A 26,164-nucleotide genomic window follows, 5' to 3' on the forward strand; every position below is an offset into this window, starting at 1 on the left:
AACTGTTTCTAAATATGCGGACGATATTCCGCAATCTACGGCTCCTAGGAAAGTTCAATTGTAGGGTAAAGAAAGGGGAAATACGCTTTTCTGTAGCAAAAGGTTGGTAACTTTTAAATTATTAACTTTTTTAATATCCAGCTTCTTCCTAAATTGTTTCATTATTTGGAGAATTGCGATTCAATGGCAGAATTTTTATCCGTTCTGTTAAATCTATTCACAATTTTTATGTAAATTCGTGACGATTTAGAACTTGACAGATGGTGTAAACAACTTTCTTTTGTTGAAAACTATATGTTGCCCTCGAGATGTCCTTACTAATAGGTTGTTTTTGTCGTTTGATTGCTGTCTTATTGACGTATAAACCACATCTGAAGTTTTAGTTTCATTTGATGTATTTTTAAAGATCATACTGAAAGGGTTAGATGAACTGAGGAGAGATGTAGCTAAATTCAAAGTGCAAAGTAACAGAAAAAAGTTTAACTTTTCAATCTTAACTTCCCCTAAAGACAAGAGCACTTTTGAACAGTGCAGTATATCTGAGGTATAGATAATGCACACATTAGCTGTGCATTCATGATCCAGATTACAACACAATAATTACAAAGAGATTTTACCTATGTCACGTTCGGGTCAAATCCAAATCTACGTTATGTCATTGCAGAAAATATATATTCTGTCCTGAATTATAAATGAAAAACCTTCGTCTGAGTTGATACAGATAATCTAGCTGTTTTTAAGCACACGAAACAAACCCGCTGCATTTGTTTGCACCTGTCCTAAGTCAGGAATTAGTATTGGCAATGAAATTCAATCCGTGCATTCACAAATTAAAACTATGCATCAAACATGATCAGGTTTGCAAAGAAATATTTTCTGTCAAACCAATAATAGCTTATAAAAAGCATAAAAATATAGCCGATTTATTAACGTCGACAAAATTGAAATGATATTATAGTTGAATCCCTGATGATGGCGGGCTTACAATGCTTAAACCCATTCATAAATGTAATACATTTATCTTGAGTATATGATACAAAAACCGCCGAAACACTAAATTATGTAGGATTGGTGTAAGCTATTACAAGTCTAGTAATGCTAGTATCTTTTTTATCATTATATTGTAATATAATAACAATTAAACACTATGTATATGGAATCTTCCGAATAAGATTTGTTTGCATTCGGGATTTAGATAGATGTTGGAATGCGTGGATGTTAGGTATCACTCATATACAAAGCAAAAACAATAGATTTATCCATACGAAAAAAGAATCACTATCGATTTTAAAATCTGAACTGAAAAAATTGTCGGATTTAAAGAATGTATATATATAAACTTTCTTTCTAAAGCATGCACTATAATGTGTTTATTGCCTATCGTCTAATAACAAATTTGTTTGCGGCATTGTAATAGTGATGTTGGTTTATTGGATGCAATAATGAAAAATTTTTTGTTTGTGCTTTTTTAAGAAAATTTAAATAGCATGTATAGTCAGGAGTGAAACCATGGATATAAAACTGTATATAAACTGTAAAATGACTTAAAAAAAGGTCAGTTGTACAATTCTATAGCCTTTCAAGGCAACTTTTAGCTTTTTTATGTCAGCATTATCTCGAGAGGTCAATACTTGATGCGTTTGTCTGAAAAAAATGATAGATACATATATACAAGTGATCTTCTTCCAAATAATAACTTTAAATATGTTAAGAAAATCAAAACGTTAATAAATAATACTGACGAGTGAAAATTCATATGAAAAAAATGTCTGTCCTCTGAAATATCCTCCCCCCCCCCCCCTCCCCCGAGTGAAACACTGTAGTCGTCTTTTTCCATTATCTTTGTAGACATGGTTGTACCGACGGTAGTGTCACCGCATGAAATATTTCTTGTGTTTATTATTTTTATTCATGTTTTTCTATGTTATACATGTATTCATATCATATTTCATATGTTATCTTCATTATCATATCACACAAACGCTTGACGAATGACAAATTCAAATCAAGCACACCTTTTTACCAGCATGCTTTCTAGTTACCGCAATAAAATCCCTTCCTACCTGTAATATCTTTTTATACCTGTATTCCTGTATTCAGGCGTTGGAACGTGTGGATGGATTGCGCCATTGGCTATATATTTATAGGTTTGTCTTTTCTATTTCTTTGTTTTAAGTTTCGGTTCAAATATTTTCGATAATAATATTCTTTGAATACTTTTGTTTATCAGGTTGGGAACAACCCCCCAAAAGAGGGATATCCCTTAAGGTTCATCATAACAAATGGACAAAAATGGCTGTATTTACACCTCAAAAACTACTCTGTGTACAGACTAACCTGTGTAGTTTGAAAACTTTTAAGGCCTGGCATCCACTAGATATATAAAAGTTAAATTTATTTTGTGTTTCAGAAAGATAAAATCCTTTTTGGATTTTGATGGGCATTTTTTTCTGTTCCTGCAGAAGGTGTAAAAATAAACTAAGTTGGGTAAATCTTTAAGATGCTCCCTCTCAGGTAACAACTGTATTGCATTGTATTGATAGTCCTTGATTGGCCTGGACAATAGATATCTACACAACAATAGGTGAGTTAAAGGGTGTAACTGAGTGGACAGTATCAATGTAATTTTGGTCTTTGTTTATTTTTACACCAACAGCAGGAACGAATAAAAATGCCCATCAAAATCCAGAAAAGATGTTATCTTTCCAAAACACAAAATGCATTTAACTTTTATATATCTAGTGGATGCCAAGCCTTAAAACTTTCAAAACTGCACAGGTTAGTCTGTACACAGAGTAGTTTTTGAGGTGTAAATACAGCCATTTTTGTCCATTTGTTATGATGAACCTTAAATGATGGACTGTCCCTCGGACAAGGGGTTATTTTGCTGTTGTAGAAAGGAAAAAATAATAACTCAGCTTTTTTAACTGAAAAGGCGGAAAATTCATTATATTTGGAACAACTTTTCTAAAAGTGGGGTCTTCTTATTTTCAAAAATAAAGAAGATTGAAGTCCATGAATATTACAAAATTCATGGACATGTTTTGTCAAGATAATACCGGATAGACATATTGTTCTCTTGGTTAAGTTTCTGAAAATAATATAAACATGTGCCCTTTTGTAATTAGAAGTGGTTTTTGTAAAAATATATTTTTATCACTTGAATTCTACCCCTCATAAAAGGGATAGTCATTACATTTAGGGGTTATCCCTCATTTGAGGGGTTGTTCCCAACCTGTTTAATAGTATATTTATACTATTTGTAACTATCATTGTAAATATATTTACAGAATAAATATTAGAGGGCTCTTACGAATTTATATAGTATATGGGAAAAATATCCGGTAACAGTAGGCAATAAACTCAGTTATAAAAAGTTTATAACGCACGCAAACTAATTCCAAAATAACACCATATGTGTTCATTTATATTTGTACATCAATGTTATATTGACATATCTTTAGAAAATGTCTTTACATCTCCCGATTTTGTTAGTTTTTCCCAACTTTGCGTTTTACACTTAATATATATAACACGTTAAGTTCGAAGAAAACTCATTATTAGCGGCATGATATTCAAAATTTCATTGGATAAATGTGAAGGAAGATTTGCAGTGTAAAAAATGTGATACGCTTATAGTTATAGTTCCATTGTGGTGTATCATCGAGTCATGACATGCCACACGTTAAAAAATTATAGAGATAATAAGAATGAAATGTTCTAAAAAGGTTGAATATTGTCAGGATAAAATAAACTATAACACCAAATAGATTAAATTAGTTTTCAGCGGCAAATATTTCAAAGCTAACATCTTCAAAATGGAATTAAACTTATCAGAAATGTGAGATACATTGGGGAACACTGGCCAACAAAATAGACCGGAAAAATAAAGAAAGCACACACTGTTGTGCCTGTCCCAAGTCAGGAGCCTGTAATTCAGTGGTTTTCGTTGGTACATGTCTGTCATATTTGTTTTTCATTAATTGTATTGTTATAAATTATGACGTTAGTTTTCATGTTAGAATTTGTTTCACATTTTTCATGTCGGGGCATTCTTTAAGCTGACTATACGGTATGGGCTTTTCTCATTGTTTTGTCTGTTTTTCTGTGACTAACGGTTTTTGAATAACCGCATAGTATCTATCCATTTTTGCACATAAACTAAAGCTAACAATAGCTGAAACAAAACATAAAAAATATTCAGATTACAGAATGCTTTTTATGCCAATTAAATACTACACGTCAGTAATTGTAGACTTATTTATTCATTTATATACCAACGCAGACTTTTTCGTTGTGTAATTCATTTGTTTGCAAAACTAGTAAGAAAAACACTGCAATCACCAAGTTCAACACTTAGTATATGTCCGAGTCCCTACCAATCTAAGAGAGTTTAGGACATTTGTTTGAAATATATAGTTGGATACAAAATTAAAACCAATTAGCAAATATATTTGGTTGTACAGCTCAATGATTATTTGTTTGTGTTGAACTTTTCTGTATGATTCTGTGTTATCTTATCAATAAGAAGCATTTAATGGCTCATTCTAAAAGGAAGCGCTATCTTGTCTTCACAACTCAATTACGACGTCAAATGACGACAAATAATATATGACGTAATGATGACGTTTTAATGAAGAAGAAAAAATAACAAAAATAATAACCACATACAATGATTCAAATATATGAAATGTATACAATAAATGAAGGAAGGGGTATTTTTTAGAAATGTTAAATAAGGGAAAAAAATAAGCTATTTTTTTACACAGAGGACATATTTGCAGTAAGCAAGGGGAAGACACATATGTCCCTCCTGCAGTAAGAGGGTTAAGGTTTTGATCCCACGGTGATTTTTTAAGAAGATTTGCAAACAAGCTATTTTTCACCTCGTCAATTCAATTATGTAATAAAAAATATATATTTATGGGCTACTTTTAGGGATAAATGGGGTTGAAATTTTAGACATTTACTCAAATTTTTGGTTTCTTCGAAATTTCTATTCTTTGGATAGACATACCTATCTTTTTTGTTTCAAAAGATAAACACGCGCGGATTTTTGTTAAATTATTTTGAATATCTTCTTTATATAAGTATGCTATAAATTGGTGTAATAGTTCTTTAGAAATTTTCATTAAATTTTCATAATTTTAGAAAAAAACATGAAATTGTTTGCTGTACGTTTACCTGATTTAACTTTATTTTGTTAATTTGATTTGTTCATAAAACATGGTACAAATAATCTTTATAAATGATCAAGCCAAATGTCTTTTAAAAAATGAGATGCCCATGACTTGTCGAGCTAAAATGCATCTTTTTTCAATATGTTACAGTTTGACATCGCGAAAAATAACATTTTACGTTAGCAACGTCATTATTCCCCCCCCCCCACCCCCCTGTAAAGTATCGCCCTCAAACTAAGACTGCGACTTGTGACAAATTAAGATAGTGCATTTGTTCATTTAAAACAATCATGTAGTACACTGTAAATTGGCCTGGAATCAAGTTTAATGAACAGATACACCATGTTCAGGACTATTTAAAATTGACTTTTTTAAGGGGTTCAATTAGATTTTTTCCCTGGAAAATGCCTGTTCCAAAATTCCTTTGAAATTTCCCAGGCTGATATTAACCAAACTTGGCATGAATAATGTATGAAAGTTTTTTTATCTAAAAATTTCTGATTTTTTGTGATCTACTAAAAAACATGGCTTCATTTTTCCGGAAAGAATTTTGATATTGTTTTTTTCTCTTCTGTAACTAGCAGACCGAAGATTTTATAGTTTCAGAAATGATGGTAATAGAAGACTTTGTACACAAAATGTTGATTTGATGGCATCAATTGTGTTGGCATTTTGGTTCCCACCTTTGTAGTCTTTAGTAAATCACTGTGACATAACTGAAATCAAATAAGCTTTCAAATTTAATTCTAAAATAAGTTCTGTGAGTTTTTAAGGCTGGTACAATTTAGATAAAATTGAGAACGGAAATGGGGAATGTGTCAAAGAGACAACAACCCGACCACAGAACAGACAACAGCAGAAGGCCACCAACAGGTCTTCAATGCAGCGAGAAATTCCCGCACCCGGAGGCGTCCTTCAGCTGGCCCCTAAACAAATATATATACTAGTTCAGTGATAATGAACGCCATACTAAACTCCAAATTGTACACAAGAAACTAAATTAAACATAATACAAGACTAACAAAGGCTAGAGGCTCCTGACTTGGGACAAGCGCAAAAATGCGGCGGGGTTAAACATGTTTATGAGATCTCAACCCTCCCCCTATACCTCTAGCCAATGTAGAAAAGTAAACGCATAACAATACGCACATTAAAATTCAGTTCAAGAGAAGTCCGAGTCTGATGTCAGAAGATGTAACCAAAGAAAATAAACAAAATGACAATAATACATAAATAACAACAGACTACTAGCAGTTAACTGACATGCCAGCTCCAGACTGTAAAATATCATCATTATTATACACATGCATGTGCAATGATTCTTCATTTGAAGCTGATCCTTTCTCGAAGATCTTTATCGCCAGATCGCTTCAATAGGTGTTCTCGAACTTCATTATTTTCAAATCTTTGCAAACGCTTTTGCTACATTACAAATAAATAAGTAATCCTTTGACGTGATATTTGCTTATTTCGTTATTCCGAAAGAAAATCAGCAGATTCATCTCTTTTGTTACTCGCAACTCGACTTTTGTAACTCGCAACTCGACTTTTGTGACTCACAGCTCGACTTTCTTAACCCGCAACTTGACTTTTGTAACTCGTAACTCAACTTTTATAACGCGCGAATAGACTTTTGTAACTCGCAACTCGACTTTTGTAACTCGCAACTCGACTTTCTTAAATTGGGATAGGGGCAATGATTGAAAATGCTTTTCGTTTTTCAGATCTGAAACCGTATTTGAATCAAATTAAATAATAAATTATGTAATTGTGGTAACTGAAACCACAAGCTTCGATTCATTGAATCTCTGTTGATAATTAAAGATTAAAGAAGAATTTTGGAAAAAAATATGAATTCTATAGACAGTTTTTTTTTATCTTAAAAACTATCAAATTTGAAAGCATCCCAAAAAGGGAGTGAACATTAAGCAAGAAGAAAGGGAAGTCATAAAAGGTTAAAATTCACATCGAAGACTTTTTTTTTGGTGTTAAATTCATGGAATTATATCACCCTCACCGTCAAATTCCTTCTAGAGACGTCGGTGGCCTATTGATTTACGTAGTTCATCTAACTGTATTGCTAGCCTGTCCACACTGAGGTTGTGAGTTTTTCAAAATTTAAAATGCGAGGCTTGTCGATGGTTTCAGGTATTTACTCTTTTACCGTCGAGAGTGGAGAACTGACGTATTGCACTAGATTCAGTGGTGAAGTGTGTTTCTCTAATGATTTTTAGACAAACTATCTTTCTTTTTCAATGACCTGCTAAAAGATGTATTATTTTTGGAACTGAAACGTCCGATTTTTTTGGTTAAAATATCATACTAATTTTCTATTATATCCTCTGTCGAATTCTTCGTTGGTTGGTAGTTTTTTTTTACCCCGGGTTCTCATAATTTCCCAAACAATATAACTTGCGTTAAAACTGTAATAGTGAGCAACATTCAATACACAAACTGTAACAAATATCACAGACAATATAATTTATATTAAAAATGTTCGCTCCTCTTGTTTTTGAATTTTTGCCAGATATTCGGTATCTTCTGGTTTTATCAATGTAGTGCCATTGAAAGAAATTTCCCCGCTAACTCCTTCTTTTCTTTTCATAATTTTATTACATAGTTTGAAAAGCAATATTTGAAAATCCTATAAAATCCTTGTTATTTTTTTCACATTGTTTGAAAGAAAAAGGGTGTCAGTGTCAAATATATGAAAAGTCTAGAGAGAATTATTTGCAGCCAAATTTTCAATGGCTTATATCTCGAAAACAAGCACACGGACCCTTCATTTTTTTCTGCTTTTTTAGTTCCTTTATTTATATACTATCAATTTATAACAGTCTTTTAAAAAGCTTGTTATTTTGAAACAGAGTAGCGAACATTCTTAACAGAATAATGTCACTAACAGAAGGTTTTTCGAGAAGAATTTTTTCTCTCTTATATGTGAATATACATCCTCAAAATCCTATTTTCTGACACGAAACAGATTTAACGCGAATATGCATAACAAAATGTGCACAGCTTTAATTATGGGTTGTAAATGCGGAGATACTATTGATTTTTATTCTGTCATTTGTAAAATCAATGATAATTATCTGTTGAGAGTTAAAAATATCATATTACTGTACATGTTTAGAAAATCATTCAACGATGTATATCTTAAGCCTAATATATGCTTGGGAATTTTAGAATAATTAATTAACGTACCTGTTATTTAGTAGGTCAATTTCGATGTAGTATTTAACAGTATATTAATATTTTATTATATATAACATATTAGTGTGTGTACTATTTTACTATCTATTTTATGATTATTCCAGATTGATTTAGATTTTTTTCTAGCACGAAGATATATATTGCTTTTTTTCTGTTCATCACCAGGGGCACCATGAAACCAAAATTAAATATTTGTTTAGAGATGTTTATATTCGAGTGTGGGTGGTAATGATGGTGGTTGTCAGATTATGGTTTCTATAGTTCTATATCTTTTATTTTTTTTACCATTTCACTCTATTCTTAATTCTTCTGTCAATTGATCTCTATTATATTCGTCCTAAACATGCATGAAATATTTGCCACTGGACGTTAGGCAACCGACAATCAATCACTCTATTCTTTATATTTCATCACCTCTTTATTCTGTTCTATATTTTTGGTCCCGCCTCTAATCTAACTTTTTTGTCCCTTATTCTCTTATCTGTAAACCCCTGTATCCTAATAAATGGTGACCCATTCATAGCCTCATACATGGTAATTGAAACAGGAAATATATACATGCATTACTGTATGCTTGGACTAATAGATAAATTTATTAGTCCTAGATTATGTTATAAAGTATGTCTTATAAAAATACAATAACATTTTATTAATGATCGTATATAAGACAATGCCAATATCCAATCCATTTTTTGTGGAAAATGGGGGGGGGGGGGGGTGTAAGGTTTTTTTTAAAACACTTCAGATAGTCGGACCAAAATCGCATCGACGTTAACCGCATAAAAATTCTTGTGATTAAACAAAAAACTCACTGCAATGATGCCGAACGAGAGAGGATCGGATTCTGGATAAAAGAACAAATTGGAATTAAAACAAATGGCATCAACAGGAAGAAACAGCAGTTTCCGTGTGTAGATTGTGTCCATCAGTTTTCATTTATATAAATTAACATGAACTCCCTACTACCTCATTTAACACACAAATAACTCAAGATGTAGTATTGAAAGAAACATTGACATTGAAGAAGGCCATTTGTTGAGCCGAAATATTAATGATGGCGACCAAAAATGTACAAAGTGATAATTTCAGCCTTTCCTTCATAACATTGCTAGAGTTTGTTTTGAGTTTACATATACTGCTGTCAGTGAAATCGCTATAAGACAAGATTTAGCATATTCTATCAACCTAACCCATTTCTCTGACGTCAGTCTATTATTCTATCTGTAGATTATTTTTTAAGAATCCACTGACCACTGTGTTAACTTAAGATAACTTATATTATAACTTTTAACTTACGATCTTTTATCCTCTCAAAAACGAGTTTCATATGAAGGGTTCGAAAATATATTTTATGTTTTGGTTTTTGTTCATGTTCTTTCCAAATTATTTTGATTTGTTTTATTTTTGGATGTTATATTTTAAAGAAAGATTATGTTTGACATTTGAACGTTCTGGAGTATAATTATATAGCTATATCAATATATAAAACGACACCGATACAAGAGAAAAAATAAATAAAACATTTTCTTTACAATCATAAAAAAGAGTTCATTCCGAATGTCAGGTTTGGACATTGGTCGATTTTTAACATCGTAATAATGAACTGAACCTTTATACGATTGTGGCTATTACACAATAGCTGTAGCCACTATAAAATCAAGGAATTGTATATATCAGTACAATTCTTTGATAAAATAAACATCCATATGCCCATTACACTTGTCACTTTGAACTTACAAGGACTTTCAATTTTCTTTTTCATCATAGAAAATGCTTACCTATGGTTTAAGTTTGATAATATTATCATGCTATCAATCAATTTTTCTTTGTTTGATTATAAATGGTCCAAATATAAATCACGTCAACATTGAACGGACTCTAATTTGAATAAAGTGCGATATAAAAGCCACGACCGTAAAACTACTTCTTTGACAGAAAAAAAAAACACAGACCAAAAATATCGCTATTATATGAACATGAAATACATGTTAATACCTCTTAGATTAAAACAATATTTTGGTCGAGAAAAAATTTACGATATAAAAATCTCTTTCCGGGTACAAGGTTTGACCTCCGTACTATTATATCCCCTTTACGAAAGTCGTTGCCAAGGACTAAACGATCACGGCTATGAACAGCTTGACTGGAAATGTATAAAATCAACATTTTTATACATCTGTAGCAGGAGCAATTCTGCTGGGGATTCGGGAATGCGTACCACAGATAATACTAGCTTATTGACTGATTGACGATGGATGCCAAAGGTAATAACGCTAAAACGATATAAACTTAATGAAACGGGAACAGTTTAAACAAAATGTATATATCAAATAAAACCTTTAGCACATACTTTTTTGGATATCAACATGAAATGGAGAAACATGAAACGGTATAGGTTTGTTGTAGTTGCGCTAACCTTATAGAATTGGATTAGCACGGTGAAGGGGTAGCCAGCGTTCAGACAACTTAATAACGACGAGGGTTTTTTAATGACCTTGACTACCCACGAAGGTCTTGCACACATTGTGCTAAATACTATATATATATAGATTTAAAAGGTTCTAAATTTTAGTTATTAAAATTTTTAAACTTTTCCAAACAAGATAAATAAATTCTGTATATTAATATTTGTCTCTTTAAATAAATTATAAATACCAAAATCTATTCAATTTAAAGAATTTGGAATGATTAATTATTAAATGAAATATTTATTAACCACTATGTAATTTGGAGTTAAAAGGGGAGCTAACAACCCATTTAAGTTATATTAAACTTATGTTAACTTGTCGAATGTCTGAATATAGATGAGAACCGTGTGGATATAATCATTTCCAACTATTATAGAATAAAAAAGGCAAAGTATGAAATTATCTTTATGAAATTCCGTTGATTTATACTAAAAACGTAAACCAGACAGTCGTTTTACTAGAAATGGGTTAATATTACTAAAGTCGCTCGTTGATTAACGTTTACGAATCCACTACTTCTTATAAATTCTCTAATACAGAAATAATGAAGTTTAGTAGTTAAAATTATTCATTGATGATTGATTGTTGGTTGCTTAACATCCAGTAACAAATATTTCATGTATGTTGAGGACGAAGTATTTAAACTGTAACGGATATGGTAGTGACTTTCTTATTTCTGTAATTTCCCAAACAAATTCAAATAAAGGGCCAATAAAGATAAATACGTGTAGATTATATAATAACTATGACACTGCGAGTCTAAAGTTCACTCTGTAAACTGATTTACTAATACAAGCATTGACAATCGTTCTGTATTAGCCATCCATGATGATATCGCGCAAAGGCTTTATCAAACCCCTAATCTGGATGACGTCATTTCACGTGAAATACATATACTTGAGGTATATATGATACAGTATTTAAGATATGGCTTTTTCAATATTACGCTCCGTATCAATACTCAACCAATATCATCTCTCGAGCAGAGCTCTTGGGATTATATTAAGGTCTAGTGTTGACACGGGTGTGATATTATTAGTTACACAGTGTACTAGTGACCTAATACGATATATACGTGGTCAGAAAGTTTCATATGGGGTTTAAGCGACCTAATACGATATATATGGGGTCAGTAAATTTCATATGAGTGAGAGCCATATGAAACTTACTGATTCGCTCTCACCCCATATGAAATTTACTGACCCTGTATATATCGTATTAGGTCACTAACACTCTGTGTAACGACGTTATCTTACCGATTATCTTGACATGTGTCATTTAGACTAGTGGCCTATTGAAGTGACCAAGTCTTCAATATTAAGAACCTACTTTCATTGGTCTATATAGAAAAAAAAAATGCCAACAATAACAAAGTGTTAGCTTTTAATGTGCTTTCTACATTTATTTTCAGTCTTTTATCATCAATGTCTTCATCTGTTTTCTGTGCGAAACGTTTCAGATTTTTCTTCAACGTCATGTTGTTTTCATAATTGGACGTAACACCGTTTGAACACCGTTACAAACGGTGTCAAACTCCGAAACAGTGGTAACGTCCTCCTTGCTACGCTCAAACTCCATACAGCGTAATCGTCATACTTCCCTTTATTTACATTATGACACCACTGTTTCGGAGTTTGTGCTACGCTACGTTGATTTAACTTTTAGCAAATCAACGCCACCGCTGTTTCGGAGTTTGAAACCGTGTATTAAAATAAAACACGCCCGCTGACCAATATTAAATATAATCGGTCTCCACGCCGTCGCTTTCAGTAACCAATGATATTCCTAGAAATGTATAGGAGGTAAGATAATGAAAAGCCATATGATATCCTCTATTTATTTTACTTTGTTGTCTTTTAATTTTGCTATTGAAAATCATTATTCCTGCAAACGTATGTTCTGTTGCGAAAGGTTTTATAAGTGGATTAAACCTGGGAACCTTCAAGACCTTCATAGCGTACTGAAAAAGCAATTTGATACACCCATAGAAATACTGAATAAATTAGCATTTCTATGTGAATAATGAAGATTTTTTTAGTTAACGTTCGGCAATCAATAGTTGTACAAGGTATATGGAAAAGTGGGACGATAAATTGAAGTAAAGTATGTTTTGTAAATGTCCTTTTGTTATAGAAAGAAATGTGTGACCCGCCACGACATTTCCAGGCTTATGGAGGTAGACGTCATTGTGAGAAAAGACGCCGTTAACTATATGTGACTAGCAACTTTCAACGTGGCTTGTCTAAAATTTTCTTTTTGTATATTTATCTAGAACATACTGAAACAAAAAACTCTGTCATGTTATTATGACCTATTTGTTGTAATAACAATGAAACGAGTCTTTTTGAATACCGGCATGATGATGAGACTATTCGATGACGACTTTTATTATCGAAGGCACTAATTTATAAAATACAAAATTATTGTATTTTATTGGCGCTTAGTAATCTCCAACATCGTATTTGAATAAAAATTTCAAACGAATTAAATTTACTACTTAGCTCTATTTTAGAAAATATGATTTAAACTTGTTGAAATGAAGTTAATATAAAATTTGTCAAAGAAAGCTTTTAGAATTCCTTTTTTTTTAATTTGTCTTTTTACTTAGACTTATGATGCATGTCTCTATACATAGTATGCGACGCGTGACAGTTTATAAGTAGTTGTTCTCATATATGCATTTTATACGGTGCATTTATTATGGGTATATTTTACACTCCATTTATAAAAATCTATAGAGCAGAGAATTTTGACTTTTTTGTATCAATTTAAAATGTAGATTCAAATATTTTTCACTTCAAACGATAACGTTAAACTTCTTCAGAACTTATATATGATGAATAGTTCAGTGCCAATAAAAAAGAAGCCAAGGTAAAATGTGTATCTCTTCTTCACAAATACTTATTCAATTGAACCTCGATATTTATCATGTTTAAACGGCGTTTTTCTAACAATGACGTTCTAACTCATAAGCCTGGAAATGTCATGGCGGGTCACATATATCTAAAGATCGTTAGTTGTATAAAATGGATATCAATCTGCTGCAAAATGAATACAACAGTATCGAAAGGCAAAAAAAAAGTTAGCACAGATAAGGCCACACCAATTTGATTAATAGTTCTTTGGATTTTCCCGCTCCTGTTTTGGAGAAATTGACTTTTCAATAAATGAAAAAAATTACCGCTTCCGCAAATTTTTGGGCCGCATGCCGCTCCAAATTTTGTTTCTCCTTGAAATTTTTTTTTCACATAGACGTTTTTCTTGTGCATATATTGCTCAGTTCGATTCAAACGCACGTGTGATAAATCGAATTTTAAATAAAAGGTTAAAAATCGGGATGCCAACATGTAGTTGTGTCAGCTCATTGTCGTGGACAAGTAGTTACTGAACACACAGTTATCCGAAATGCATCTCGTTTTATCTATGAAGACCTGTTCTAGGAGACAAATATTAAAAATCTGTCTTTAGATGACCACGATCACATCAATGTTCGTTAGAACCATCGTCATCCCGGATTATTGTTTCAACAGACATAGACCTGAATCTGAATAAGTACGTTGCAGGGCCAGGATAGGCATCAATGGCAACGCCAACGGAAGAAAGGCGCTGGAAAATTAGTCCAACGATGTGAGAGCAACCGAAGTTTTAAAGCTCTCAATTGTATTGGTACACACGAGATTGTTTGGTAGTCTATTCCAATAAAAAAAATGTTTTTACAAAGAATGACGGTTTATATTGTTCAGATTTGCTATGTGGAATTTTGAAACACCGGCTGCTGTTTTGTACAAATTTATCTACAATGTTTGTTGTTTTATAGACCTATCTATCTTGGATGAAATTAATATTAAATTCCCTTGAATTTTAAAAAAAATCACAGATTTATCTTATTTTGATGAAAGTCCATATCCCCTTGTTAGTCTATTGGCATACAAGCAGAAATCTTTTGTAAGGGAAAATTTAAGAGTTCCAACGTTCGAGACCAAAGTGGTGGTATTGTGATTGGCATGCTCATAACAATTAGAGATGTGTAATTGGTTCAACCACTTCTAGTCAAGCTAAAGAGTTTAAAATGCATTGCAGCTTTTAGGAGCAAAAGGAAAGAGTATTTTGCTGTCAGAATAATGCATGTGAATGTTGTGTCAATTATTTTAAGGGAATATTTTAATACATTGAGATCTACATGCATAGCAATATAAATATCTTACTCATGATGTTGAAATATTCACCTCACTCATTATGTTGATTCTTTGTATGGATAAATAGTTCAAAGTGGACATCAAGCAGCCAATAAACAATCATTACCATATATAGATATAATGAAAACAACTATATCAAAAAATATTTAATATTTTGCAGGGGCATTTGTTTTGGTACATACATGTACACATATTTAAATTTTATTCAACATATGTCATTTACCTAACATAATTCCACAGGCACTTGTTTCAGAATTTTTTTCCCCTATATACCTTAATAACGTGTTATATTAAGGTATATAGGAAATTTTTTTTCTGAGACAAGTGCCTGTGCATAATTCCTCTTGTTAAACTGCATCTGCTATGCTTCCTTAATATATACACATGTATGAATTTTAATGAAAATTCACGCAGACAAAGATTATTTGACGAAAATAATTATAAATTAACTAAACCCCAGCGAGACAAGAAAGTTGGGTATGGTTCATGCGCCAATCCATCAAGTTATATGCATTAGAGCATGTTTCTTCTCCTTTTTCTATGAAGTAACCCAGTTTTAACATGTACATAAATTCTAAATCGCACAATTTAAAAAAAAAATTATACCGCTCGCTTCACTTGTAGAGCACCCGCCTCATAAAAACTCATTTTCCAGAAAAAAATACAATAAAAAAAATTTCGCTCGCTCGCCCCATATTTTTTGGAGCTTTTGTCCGAAGAACTACAAATCAAATTGGTGTGGCCTAAAGATGAAAATGTAAACATACAACAAAATTAAATATGAATAGGTTAAGATTCTAGAGGCTTTACTACACGACTGTACAATACCTTCCCCTGCATTGGAACTTTGTAAAGGCATTTTTAGAGATATTATCTGACGAAGGAAAAAAAAAGAACAATTCAAACATAATATAACTTAAAAAATTAAACCAATACAAAACGATTGCAACCAAAAAATATATGAATATGTTAGTTAGGGTTCTAGAGGCTGAAAACAAAACTGTAACAATCCCTTTCCCTGCATTGCAACTTTGTAAGAGCATATTAACAAGATATTATCCAGTGAAGGAAAAAAAGGAACAATTTAAAGTTATTTAACTTTAAAAAAATTAACGAATACAAAACGTTTGCAGCTATAAATAATAAATAACAAGAAAACTGCAAGAATAAGTGCATGACAGTTGATTGGAATTTTATAAAGAATGGAAAACGTCTTCACACGCAGAAAGGGAGAGAGGATGACATAGATGCAATCTGTTAATTAATTTACAAATTTTCTTTAACAAATACAGGTTAGCTAGATGAGTGCTGCACGGGGATACAGCAGAGTCATGGTTTGTGGTTTTGCAACATATGCAGTTCTCGTTATTTATCTGAATATGCAGATTCAAGGTAAATAACAATACTTAACTTTTGCCTATTTTTATCTTTTATTTTTAACCATGAAGATATTCAATATTCACTTTCTCGTATTTTGGGGGGTTTTGCGATAAAATTATAAGTCGCGTAAACTTAAATCAAATGTTTGTCCTCTTTTTTGTAGCCATTTTTGAGCACTTTACTTGAATATACATAACAGTTTTCATATAAGGACCCTACTATCGTTATTTTGTTTCAAAGATTTATGAAAGACGAATTTTGAAATAATATTTTGCTATCAGCAATTAGTTTGGTTCAATTTTGTCCAAACAAGCTCAAGACATCGCTGATGTATTGTACCTTGCAAGTCAATAATTCAACCTCATTTGAATCCGTATTCATGCGACCTTCAATGTGACGCTTATCTGGTGATGGGTTGTGCATGGGCGCAGCAGTTTCAGTTTGTGAAACAAGGGATGCGTCTGAAAACCCCAATTCGTTGACTGATTCGGACCACCAGAAAAAAAAAAACAAAACAACAAAACATTCTTAAACAAGTAAGACGATGATTTACATATGGTTTTAAAAAAGGATAACAATAATACCGAACTCCAAGGCAAATTCAAAAAGGAGAAGTCCATAAAACTGATAAAATCAAACGTTATCAATCCCACGGAACAAGTGAAAAACAACTGCCATATTAAACAAAAACTTTTTTGTCGTTGATAGTACTTACTGTACACTTTCTCGATGAAGTAAAAAATGAGTTAATATAAATACGAGGGTTAACAAAAAAGAAACAACACTGTAAAAACCCTTTATTTCCGAATCGCACCTCAAAACTCACCTGCACCAGGAGTGCCCAAAGTTAAAAAGCCAAAAACCCGATGGCAGGATGCAAAAATATCGAGTAACGTCAAAAGTCATACGACCAAAAAAAAAGTTATAACAAGAAGACAAATAACGAGGAAACTAAAAGTCAAATGAAAAGATACATAATTTCAGCACCTAGAATTTATAACTCAAGACCATCTTGTATTTAATTTATGACAAGAAATCAAACAGACCCAGAAAAAACGTCACTATATAATTGCACGTACATATATTTATATTTATGCTTTTATCAGGTTATATGACATTGGTATATATTGAGGTAATCTCGACTGTTAATTAGATGGCGTCTAGTCTAAAATATGCAAGCAATGCTGATACATTATATATGTATTTTTATTATATCTTTTGAATTTTTTTTAATTTGGATATATGTTTTATCATGGTATGAATCAAATATGATAATTTGAGTCAAATTGTTGAAAATGAATTTGACAGCCAATGCTCCTTTTTATTATATCATTTTTGTGACAAGGGTCCGTAACAACCTAAAGTCCCTTATTTTGGCATATATTTTAAATTAATCATTTCGACAAAACGGGTCAGTACGATTGTTGATGGTAGTATGCTTTCGACCCGTCAATTAATAGTATGTTCACGAAAGAAGCCATAGCTTAGCGCAATAGTTAGTATAGCTGTTGTAAATAGTACTTATGCAAGAAATGCTCCTTGATGGAAAATCGGAAGTAAAATAGTCATATCATCATTGTCGTCTACATATGATAAACATTTTGAATCGCACGAACCAGAGAAAAAAATGTTTGGTTGACGCGATAATACAAATGAGTGATCTTTTGAGATTATTTTTACTGGTTTATGTACACATTATTTTATAATTAAAAAAAACACGTTTAAGAAAAAATACTTTTAATAATGGTTGGTGTGTTTACATATAAAAGTTTTACATATGTGCTCATGATATATTTGAAACATATAAAGCGTTTGTTATATTTACCAGTTTTCTATTTTTACTCTATGTTCTCAATCGAATTATGTTTATGAACATCCATTTCAATCCGCATACCTCCTAATTACATGTATTCTAGATACCTATTTGTGTTCTTGTTGTTTAATTTCAGGACCAAAAACAGCACTGTTTACAACTCAGAGGCAGTCTAAAGAAAGTAGATATGGTATACAAAGTCAGAAACACACTGATTATATGAACAAAACAATTGCGCGCTCTAACCCATTTATTGTTTTTTTTTTATTTTTCTATTCTTGTCTCGCCATGATACCATTTTTATTAACTTGTGTCATAGTGTACGTTGCTTTACATACTAATTTTGGAATATGAAAAGAGACCATATTATATTTGAAAGTCTCTTTTCAATATAGATCTACTATTTACCTGTATTATTGGCGCAAATGGCATGAATTATTTTGGCGCAAATGAAATATGGTTTGTGGTGCAAATGAAAGTGAATTTGTTTTTGGCGCAAATGAAATATGGTTTGTGGCGCAAATGAAAGTTTTATTTTGGCGCAAATGAAATGCCAATTGGCTCAAAAGCAAAGCACCGATACAGTATAGAAGTTAAATACAATATTGCAGCTACGATTAACAATAACTTTACACACTGCATTGTTGTCTATGGGCAAGCTAAAGTGCGGGATTTTCTCGCTGCGTTGAAAACCCATTGGTGGCCTTTGTCTGTTTTCTGCTCTTTGGTCGGGTTGTTGTCTCTTTGACACATTCCCCGTTTCTATTCTCTATTCTATTCATATATTATACATGTTGTGTAATGGAAAAGTAGTGATTAATGAAATCCCTTCACTTACGTGACAAAAGCAAAGAAATGAAACTTTTATTGCGGTTGTCTATTTTAAAGTCACATCCGGGCTTCCAACACAGAGAAAATATTTTCAATGTCTATAGATTCTAGGTGGATAATTACTTTAGTAATTATGAAGAAGACGGATCCAGTTTCCACGTGCATTCAATTAAATTTGAAAGAAATAGTGTTAAATCAATCAGTTATGGCAGAAATGAGTATATGGGATATTAGTTCAATCAGTTATGGAAGAAATAAGTATATGAAATATTATTACAATCAGTTTTGAGAGAAATGAGTATATGGAATATTATTACAATCAGTTTTGAGAGAAATGAGTATATGGAATATTATTATTATCAATTTAGAAGAAATGAGTATATGGAATATTATTACAATCAGTATTGGAAGAAAGAGTATTTGTAATTTTAATACAATCAGTTATGGAAGAAATGAGTATATGGGATATTATGACAATCAAATTTTTGGAGAAATTAGTATATGGAATATTATTACAACCATTTTTAGTTAATTATAGATAAATACGGTTAAAGGTAAAATTATCACATCACCACTTTTCTGTAGATCCATCTTTAGTCGAATAAAAAAAGATCTTGCAACGACTTACGTTTTAAAGATCGTCAAACAAACGTCTGTAGTGACGTTTTGGATTTTAATGAGCGTAATCTATGTATTACCAGTAAATTATTAAGTCAGGGATTTCGTTACCACAAATTACTTAAAACCTTTACTAAATTCTTTCATAGATACAAAGATTTTGTCTGTACCTGCAGAAAACTTATTTCAAACGGAATTTTACGGTGATGTTGTAAACTGAGCCCGGAAATTTAGATACGATACGGGTAAACTTATCAATCCTTTAAATAAAATTATTCTAAAAGGTTAGCTATTCAACACTGTAATTAATTCTTTGAATTTGTTTTTATTGGTATAAATATTGATTTAGTTATCAGTAAATTAAAACCATACTAAATATTACACATATTATATATTACAAATATAACACTTTCGAGGTACTACAATCTGTCGATACCTATAGTTTGGCATTGCACAAAGTCATGTTTTTCTCTGACTGTTAATGACGTCTTTACACTAAATCCATTGGATGTTGGATGTGTACTGATTGATATTTTAGTCTTAGATACATGATTTTTTTCATTAGTTGTTATTGGCTTTGAACTAGCTGTCAGTAACTGCGAGTACTCTCATATCTGTACTTAGTGTCGTTTTGTTTTTGGGATGTATACCCGTCCACGTCCACTCTGTGTTATGTTATGTATTTCTATTTGTATCCATCTGATGAGTTAAGCCTTTTTTTCAACTGATTTTTATAGTTTGTTCTTATGTTGTACTGTTACACCACTGTCCCAGGTTAAGGGGAGGGTTGAGCGCTCACAAGCATGTTTAACCCCGCCACATTCGTTATGTGCCTGTCCCAAGTCAGGAGCCCGTAGTTCAGTGGTTGTCGTTGTTTCATGTCTGTCATATTTGTTTTTCGTAAATTGCTTCGTTATAAATTATGCCGTTAGTTTTCTCAATTGAATTGTTTCATATTTTTCATGTCGGGGCCTTTTACAGCCGACCATACGGTATGGAGTTTTCTCATTGTTGAAGGCCGTACGGTTGCCTATAATTGCTTACATCCTCTTCATTTGAACTTTGGTGGATAGTTGTCTCATTTGCAATCATACCACATCTCCTTATTTTTATAGTATTTACATATTAAATATGTTTCATTGACTACTTATCTCCTTTCACATAGGTCTATTTGTCAAGATACATTGAAGGTTCATCCCACTCATCTATCCTTTATTAAATAAAAGTTGTAAAATTGTTCTACTTGAAGAATCAATTTGTATGGAATTTCCTACTCAAATTTATGACATAAATAAGAAAAAATGTCACGGTTAAGATATAATGCACATTTCAATCCCTAAACACCGGCAAAAGCAAAGTTATGATTAATACTCATTAAAAACAATACCATATTTCTTTATGTATGTATACCATTTTAATGAAGCAGATTGCTTATTTTGATCGGAAAACGCCATAATTATCGTTGCATCAATTGAGAGACTTGTTGTCTGTAATTGTGCGCGCATACGTGACGTCATGAGATTTTAAAATGTATGATTTAGCCGTAAGATCTTTAAATTGCATTTGAATAGGGATTACAGTATTGTATTTGAAGGTTTTCAGGTATCAAGTGTTCATTTGATGGTCGCAAATATCAGTTTCACGACCTATTCCGCTTACGGGTTGTTAGTAAACTTAATTTCCGATCATCAAGTCGTCAACTGATGCCTGCAAATTAACAAATACAATACTGTTATCTCCTAAGTATATTTGCAATTCATTACACGCCCGTTACTATCTCAGTTAAACACATTTTGCGTTTCGTATAAAAACTTGGTGTAGCACAAAACAGTTAAGATTGCTCCTAATTATGTAAAAAGTAAGATAACAAATATACCGAACTCCATGGAAAATTCAAAACGAAAAGTCCCTTATCAAATGGCAAAATCAAAAGCTCGAACACATCAACGAATGGAAAACAACTGTCATATTCCTGACTTGGTACATGCATTTCCGTATGTAGAAAATGGTGGATTAAACCTGGATTTATAGCTAGCTAAACCTCTAACTTGCATGACAGTAGCATAAAACTCATTATATTGACAACAATGTGTGAACAAAACAAACAGACATAATAAGAAAAAAATGTAAAAAATAGGGACACAGCAGTCAACATTGTGTTATAATCTTAATCACTATGAAAACTAACAAATATGTCAACAAAGAAAAACAAAAAGGTTTATAGACAAAGCACATAAGCAAAAATAAAAGACAAGAATACAAAAAATAAACATAGCACAATAACACAATGGCGGGATGTATAAGTATCGAGCCACGCCAAAAGGATATTACCAAAAATGAACTAACAGTAAAGGTTAATAATTTACAAAGACAAATCAAAGAAAACTATTAAAAACCAATTGTTCAGAGAACAATTGAAGGTCTTTCCACCCATAAAGATCTATTTTGATATTAAAATATTAAAATTTGGTTTAAAATGTCATTTCCAGCGTCAAATGATAGCTTATTGTACGCTGATTCCAAAAATATATGGTTTCTATATATTTTTTTTTAAATAAGGGAGATAATTTGTTACTTCCGGTTTGAAAAATGTTACTTCCGGTATAATTTGAATGTTTACTTGACACTGATTCCAAAAATATATGGTTCTATATACTTTTATATTAAATAAGTAGAAAAAATAGCTACTTCCGGTTTATACAAGGTCACTTTCGGTTGGATTTTTCAAGGACAAATGGCTTGCAACCTAATGCAAAAAGTCCCATGGATTTATCATGTATACATATGAGGTAAAAGCAAAGGTCAAAATCTAGAACGTCAAATTTACCTATGACCTTGAGCTTAATTTCAAGGTCATAAACCAAAGACCTCAAATCAAAAGACCCTAGGTCTTAGTTATATATGGTAAATGAGTTATATCACCATACAAGTATTTTTAAATACAAGAGGGAAGAAAACTCTAATTTAATGTTAGCGCTCCCTTTAAACCAAAATGTATGTGTTACGACATGTCGCAACTTACAATTTAGTAATAATATGTTGTCGATAACTTATACTGTTTTTGAAAAGAAATGAAAACAAGCCAAAATCAAAATTTAGAATATGACCTTGACCTTTGACCTTGACCAAATTTTCTTTTTTTTGGACCAAGGACCTCAAATCAAAAGACCCTAGGTCTCTATCACTTATGGTTTACCAGTTAGAAATGCATATCACTTATATCAAATGCAAAAGGGGAAATAACTCTCATATGGAGTCTCCGGAACGCTTCGGTGAAAACCAAACTCAACATCCTGAAGATATAGCGAGCAATTTGGTGAAATAAATTTGTCGTAATCTTTTACGGTTGCGAAGGAGTAGTGGCCACAAGAAAAACAGTGTTTGGGGAGATAACTCTTACAACGTAAAGTATTCGGTTAAGCGGTTGTCAGTTTCAAAAGCGTATAAACTTTTCGATATCATATACCAAATATCTAAACGACATCTTATGAAACAACAATACTACGCAAGAAAAAAATTAGGCGGAAGAAAAAAAAAATAATAATAATAATAATCAGAACAAAAGCAATAGGTCTTTCCACGGAAAAGTGGAAAGACCTAATAAAACGTAATTAAGATGATAAACAACGTCAGTACCAGTGTAGGTAGTCTTGAATGTTTCAAGACTCACCTACATGAGATGATTTAGACCACCGTCCAGGATGTTTTTAACCTCACTGTTACTGTATATAGAATGTATAGCACAATATTTTTTAATATATTCTTAATATAAAACATTTATATGCGCATCCAAAAGTGGCAAAATAATCTGTTTATTGATGGTAGCCAGAAAATGGTAGAAGTACCTAAAATCTATACTTCAAGACCATCATGTATTATTTGTGAAGTTGATACGGAATATCAACTAGGTCTTAGCATCTTCTAATGAACTTTTTTTTTAGAAAAAGCGTACATTTCGATGTGTACTAATTCCGATATATGTATTGTTCTAGTGTATAGCTTTTCCTGACTTGTATTTTGATTCTGCCACAAAAAAAAACCTTTCGGAAATGCTGTCGTTGAATTTTTACAGTACTAAATAATTTACTGCAAAAGGATATAGTACACTGCTGTAAAGGAATCAACGTTACAATTACTATCGGACTTAATGTTTATTAAACGTAGAAATTTTCCTAAACTTCTGTGCAATCAATTTTCAGTTCGTACCAGGACCAGTTATTCATTATCAAAATCCTCTTGTCCAGCCCCACCCCTAGAAAATCAAATGGTCTTCCCCTTATGTACTCTTTAATTTGGTTTCGTTTGAAATTGCAAAATATAATCTTCTCCCGTTTCTATTACAGCTATGTCAAAACAAAAAGGAAGATTTGGTCTAAAAGGAGTAACAGAACGGTGTTCAAAAATAAAATATAGATATGATGGGAAGATACCAAATAGGATATTCACAAATAGTCTGCTTCCACTTAAAAAGTACAACGTTACATTCTGTAGAGTAACAAAATGTGCATCGACGTTTTGGACAAGACTATTGGTGTGTTTAGAAAGAGATCTATGGAAACCACCTTATGTGTTCAAACCTAATGATGGCAGTGTAAAATTAAGAGATAATTTTAATAGGTTCCCTATTCGAAAGATATATAAAAGGGTAAATGATACTAAAAATTTTATGTTCAGTAGAAATCCGTATTCAAGAATATTTTCGTTCTATGTAGATAAACTCTTTTCTCCTAATCCATATTATTGGAATAGTCTCGGTGTGCGTATTACCAAACGAAGCCGAGGAAACGCATCATGTGGTCATGATGTCACATTCAACGAGTTAGTTGATTATATTATTTTCACTCCATCCACCGCAAGAGATTTCCATACTATACCAATCAATGATGTTTGCCGGCCATGTATTATTCCTTATGATATCATTGGCAAGATGGAAAATTTTGAAAATGATGTTTCCAATATACTAAAAGAATTAGGTGCGGAATCATATCCATACTTTTCGGAAAATTTTAGGAAAGAATACACAGCAGACTCTATTTATGATATTGCACACGCCTATATTTCATTTCGACAAGATTCAGATAAATGCATAGACCGTCAAACTGGATTAAAACGTGTTTGGCGGGTTTTACAAATAAGAGGAATCATTTCAAAATCAGTGCAAATGCCTTTCTCTTCAAAAGAATCACAGACTATTACACTTTCAAAATTACTGAATACTATTTTGAAAGCACGCGATGACTCTTTAAATGAAGAGTTGAAGGATCAAAAGGCAACGTTTTTTAAAGAGGCATACTTAAGCGTTCCTTTAGATAAAATGATGAAGCTACAAAAAGTGTACAAAGAGGATTTTCAAATATTCAACTATGAATCTTTCCCTAAAAATTTGTTTAAAGCAAAAAGGAACACAGCAAAAGAAATATTTATTGTTTAAAATAACATTCGTCCAAGAGAAGACTGTGATAGTTGATATACTGTTCATGTAAAGATATTCGAATGATAAAAACCATATAACACCATCTTGTTCAGGAATTTTATTTGCAAATAAAATTAATGAACTAAATGAATCGTAAAATTTGAACCTTTATTCGTGTTATAGTTTTCTTTTATTCGTCTTCGTAAATTATTAACCTTAACTCTTTAGTTTTTTTTTGGTAACATCCATTTAGCGTGGCTCGGTACTTATACATCCTGTCATTCTGTTATTGTGCTATGGTAATTTTTTGTATTCTTGTCTTTCATTTTTGCTTATGTGCTTTGTCTATATGCCATTTTGTTTTTCTTTGTTGACATATTTGTTTGTTTTTATAGTGATTAAGATTATAACACAATGTTGACTGCTGTACCCTTATTTTTGACATTTTTACCTATTATGTCTGTTTGTTTTGTTTACACATTGTTGTCAATATAATGGAATTTTAGGCGACTGTTAAACAAGTGAGAGGTTTAGCTAGCTCTAAAAACAGGTTTAATCCACCATTTTCTACATAAGGAAATGCATGTACCAAGTCAGGAATATGACAGTTGTTTTCCATTCGTTTGATGTGTTTGAGCTTTTGATTTTGCCACTTGATAAGGAATTTTCCGTTTTGAATTTTCTTTGGAGTTCGGTATTTTTGTTAATTTACTTTTTATATAATGCATTATTACTGCAAAAATTAAAACAACACTTTATAAATGTCATGTGTCCGAATCGCTTTTCTGGATTTACCTGCAGCATGAATTTTTGAAAGCCTAGGATGTATAAGAACCAGAACAGTTCAGGAGCTATATGACCAAAAAGTACCTAAAATAATAGCCAAATCCATCTAAAGTCAACTTTGGGTTCGTATTGCTCAGTCTTTAGTTTCCTATCGTCGGTTTATGTACTGTTGTTTGTCTTTTGGTCTTTTTCATTTTTTGCCATGACGTTGTCAGTTTATTTTCGACTTATGAGTTTGAATGTCCCTTTGGTATATTTCGCCTCTC

At 31.9% G+C, this 26,164-nt stretch overlaps 1 protein-coding gene across 3 annotated transcripts; it reads left to right on the forward strand.

Annotated features, from left to right (window-relative positions):
- On the forward strand, window positions 1-25,271 carry LOC127738941 (carbohydrate sulfotransferase 8-like). 3 transcript variants are annotated; one of them, XM_052250444.1, is made up of 4 exons: window positions 1-102; window positions 16,350-16,449; window positions 18,387-18,440; window positions 24,043-25,271. In XM_052250444.1, exons 2-4 carry the CDS (start codon window positions 16,359-16,361, stop codon window positions 25,128-25,130), a joined length of 1,233 nt encoding a protein of 410 aa, XP_052106404.1. In that variant the 5' UTR covers window positions 1-102; window positions 16,350-16,358; the 3' UTR covers window positions 25,131-25,271. The 3 variants fall into 3 exon arrangements, with proteins under 3 accessions (XP_052106404.1, XP_052106403.1, XP_052106402.1); XM_052250443.1 differs by lacking the exon at window positions 1-102 and adding an exon at window positions 2,025-2,147; XM_052250442.1 differs by lacking the exon at window positions 1-102 and adding an exon at window positions 8,321-8,410.
- The last annotated feature ends 893 nt before the right edge of the window (window positions 25,272-26,164 follow it).

Source organism: Mytilus californianus, unplaced genomic scaffold, assembly GCF_021869535.1.
Source record: "Mytilus californianus isolate M0D057914Y unplaced genomic scaffold, xbMytCali1.0.p SCAF_4, whole genome shotgun sequence".
NCBI classification, from domain to species: Eukaryota; Metazoa; Mollusca; class Bivalvia; order Mytilida; family Mytilidae; genus Mytilus; species Mytilus californianus.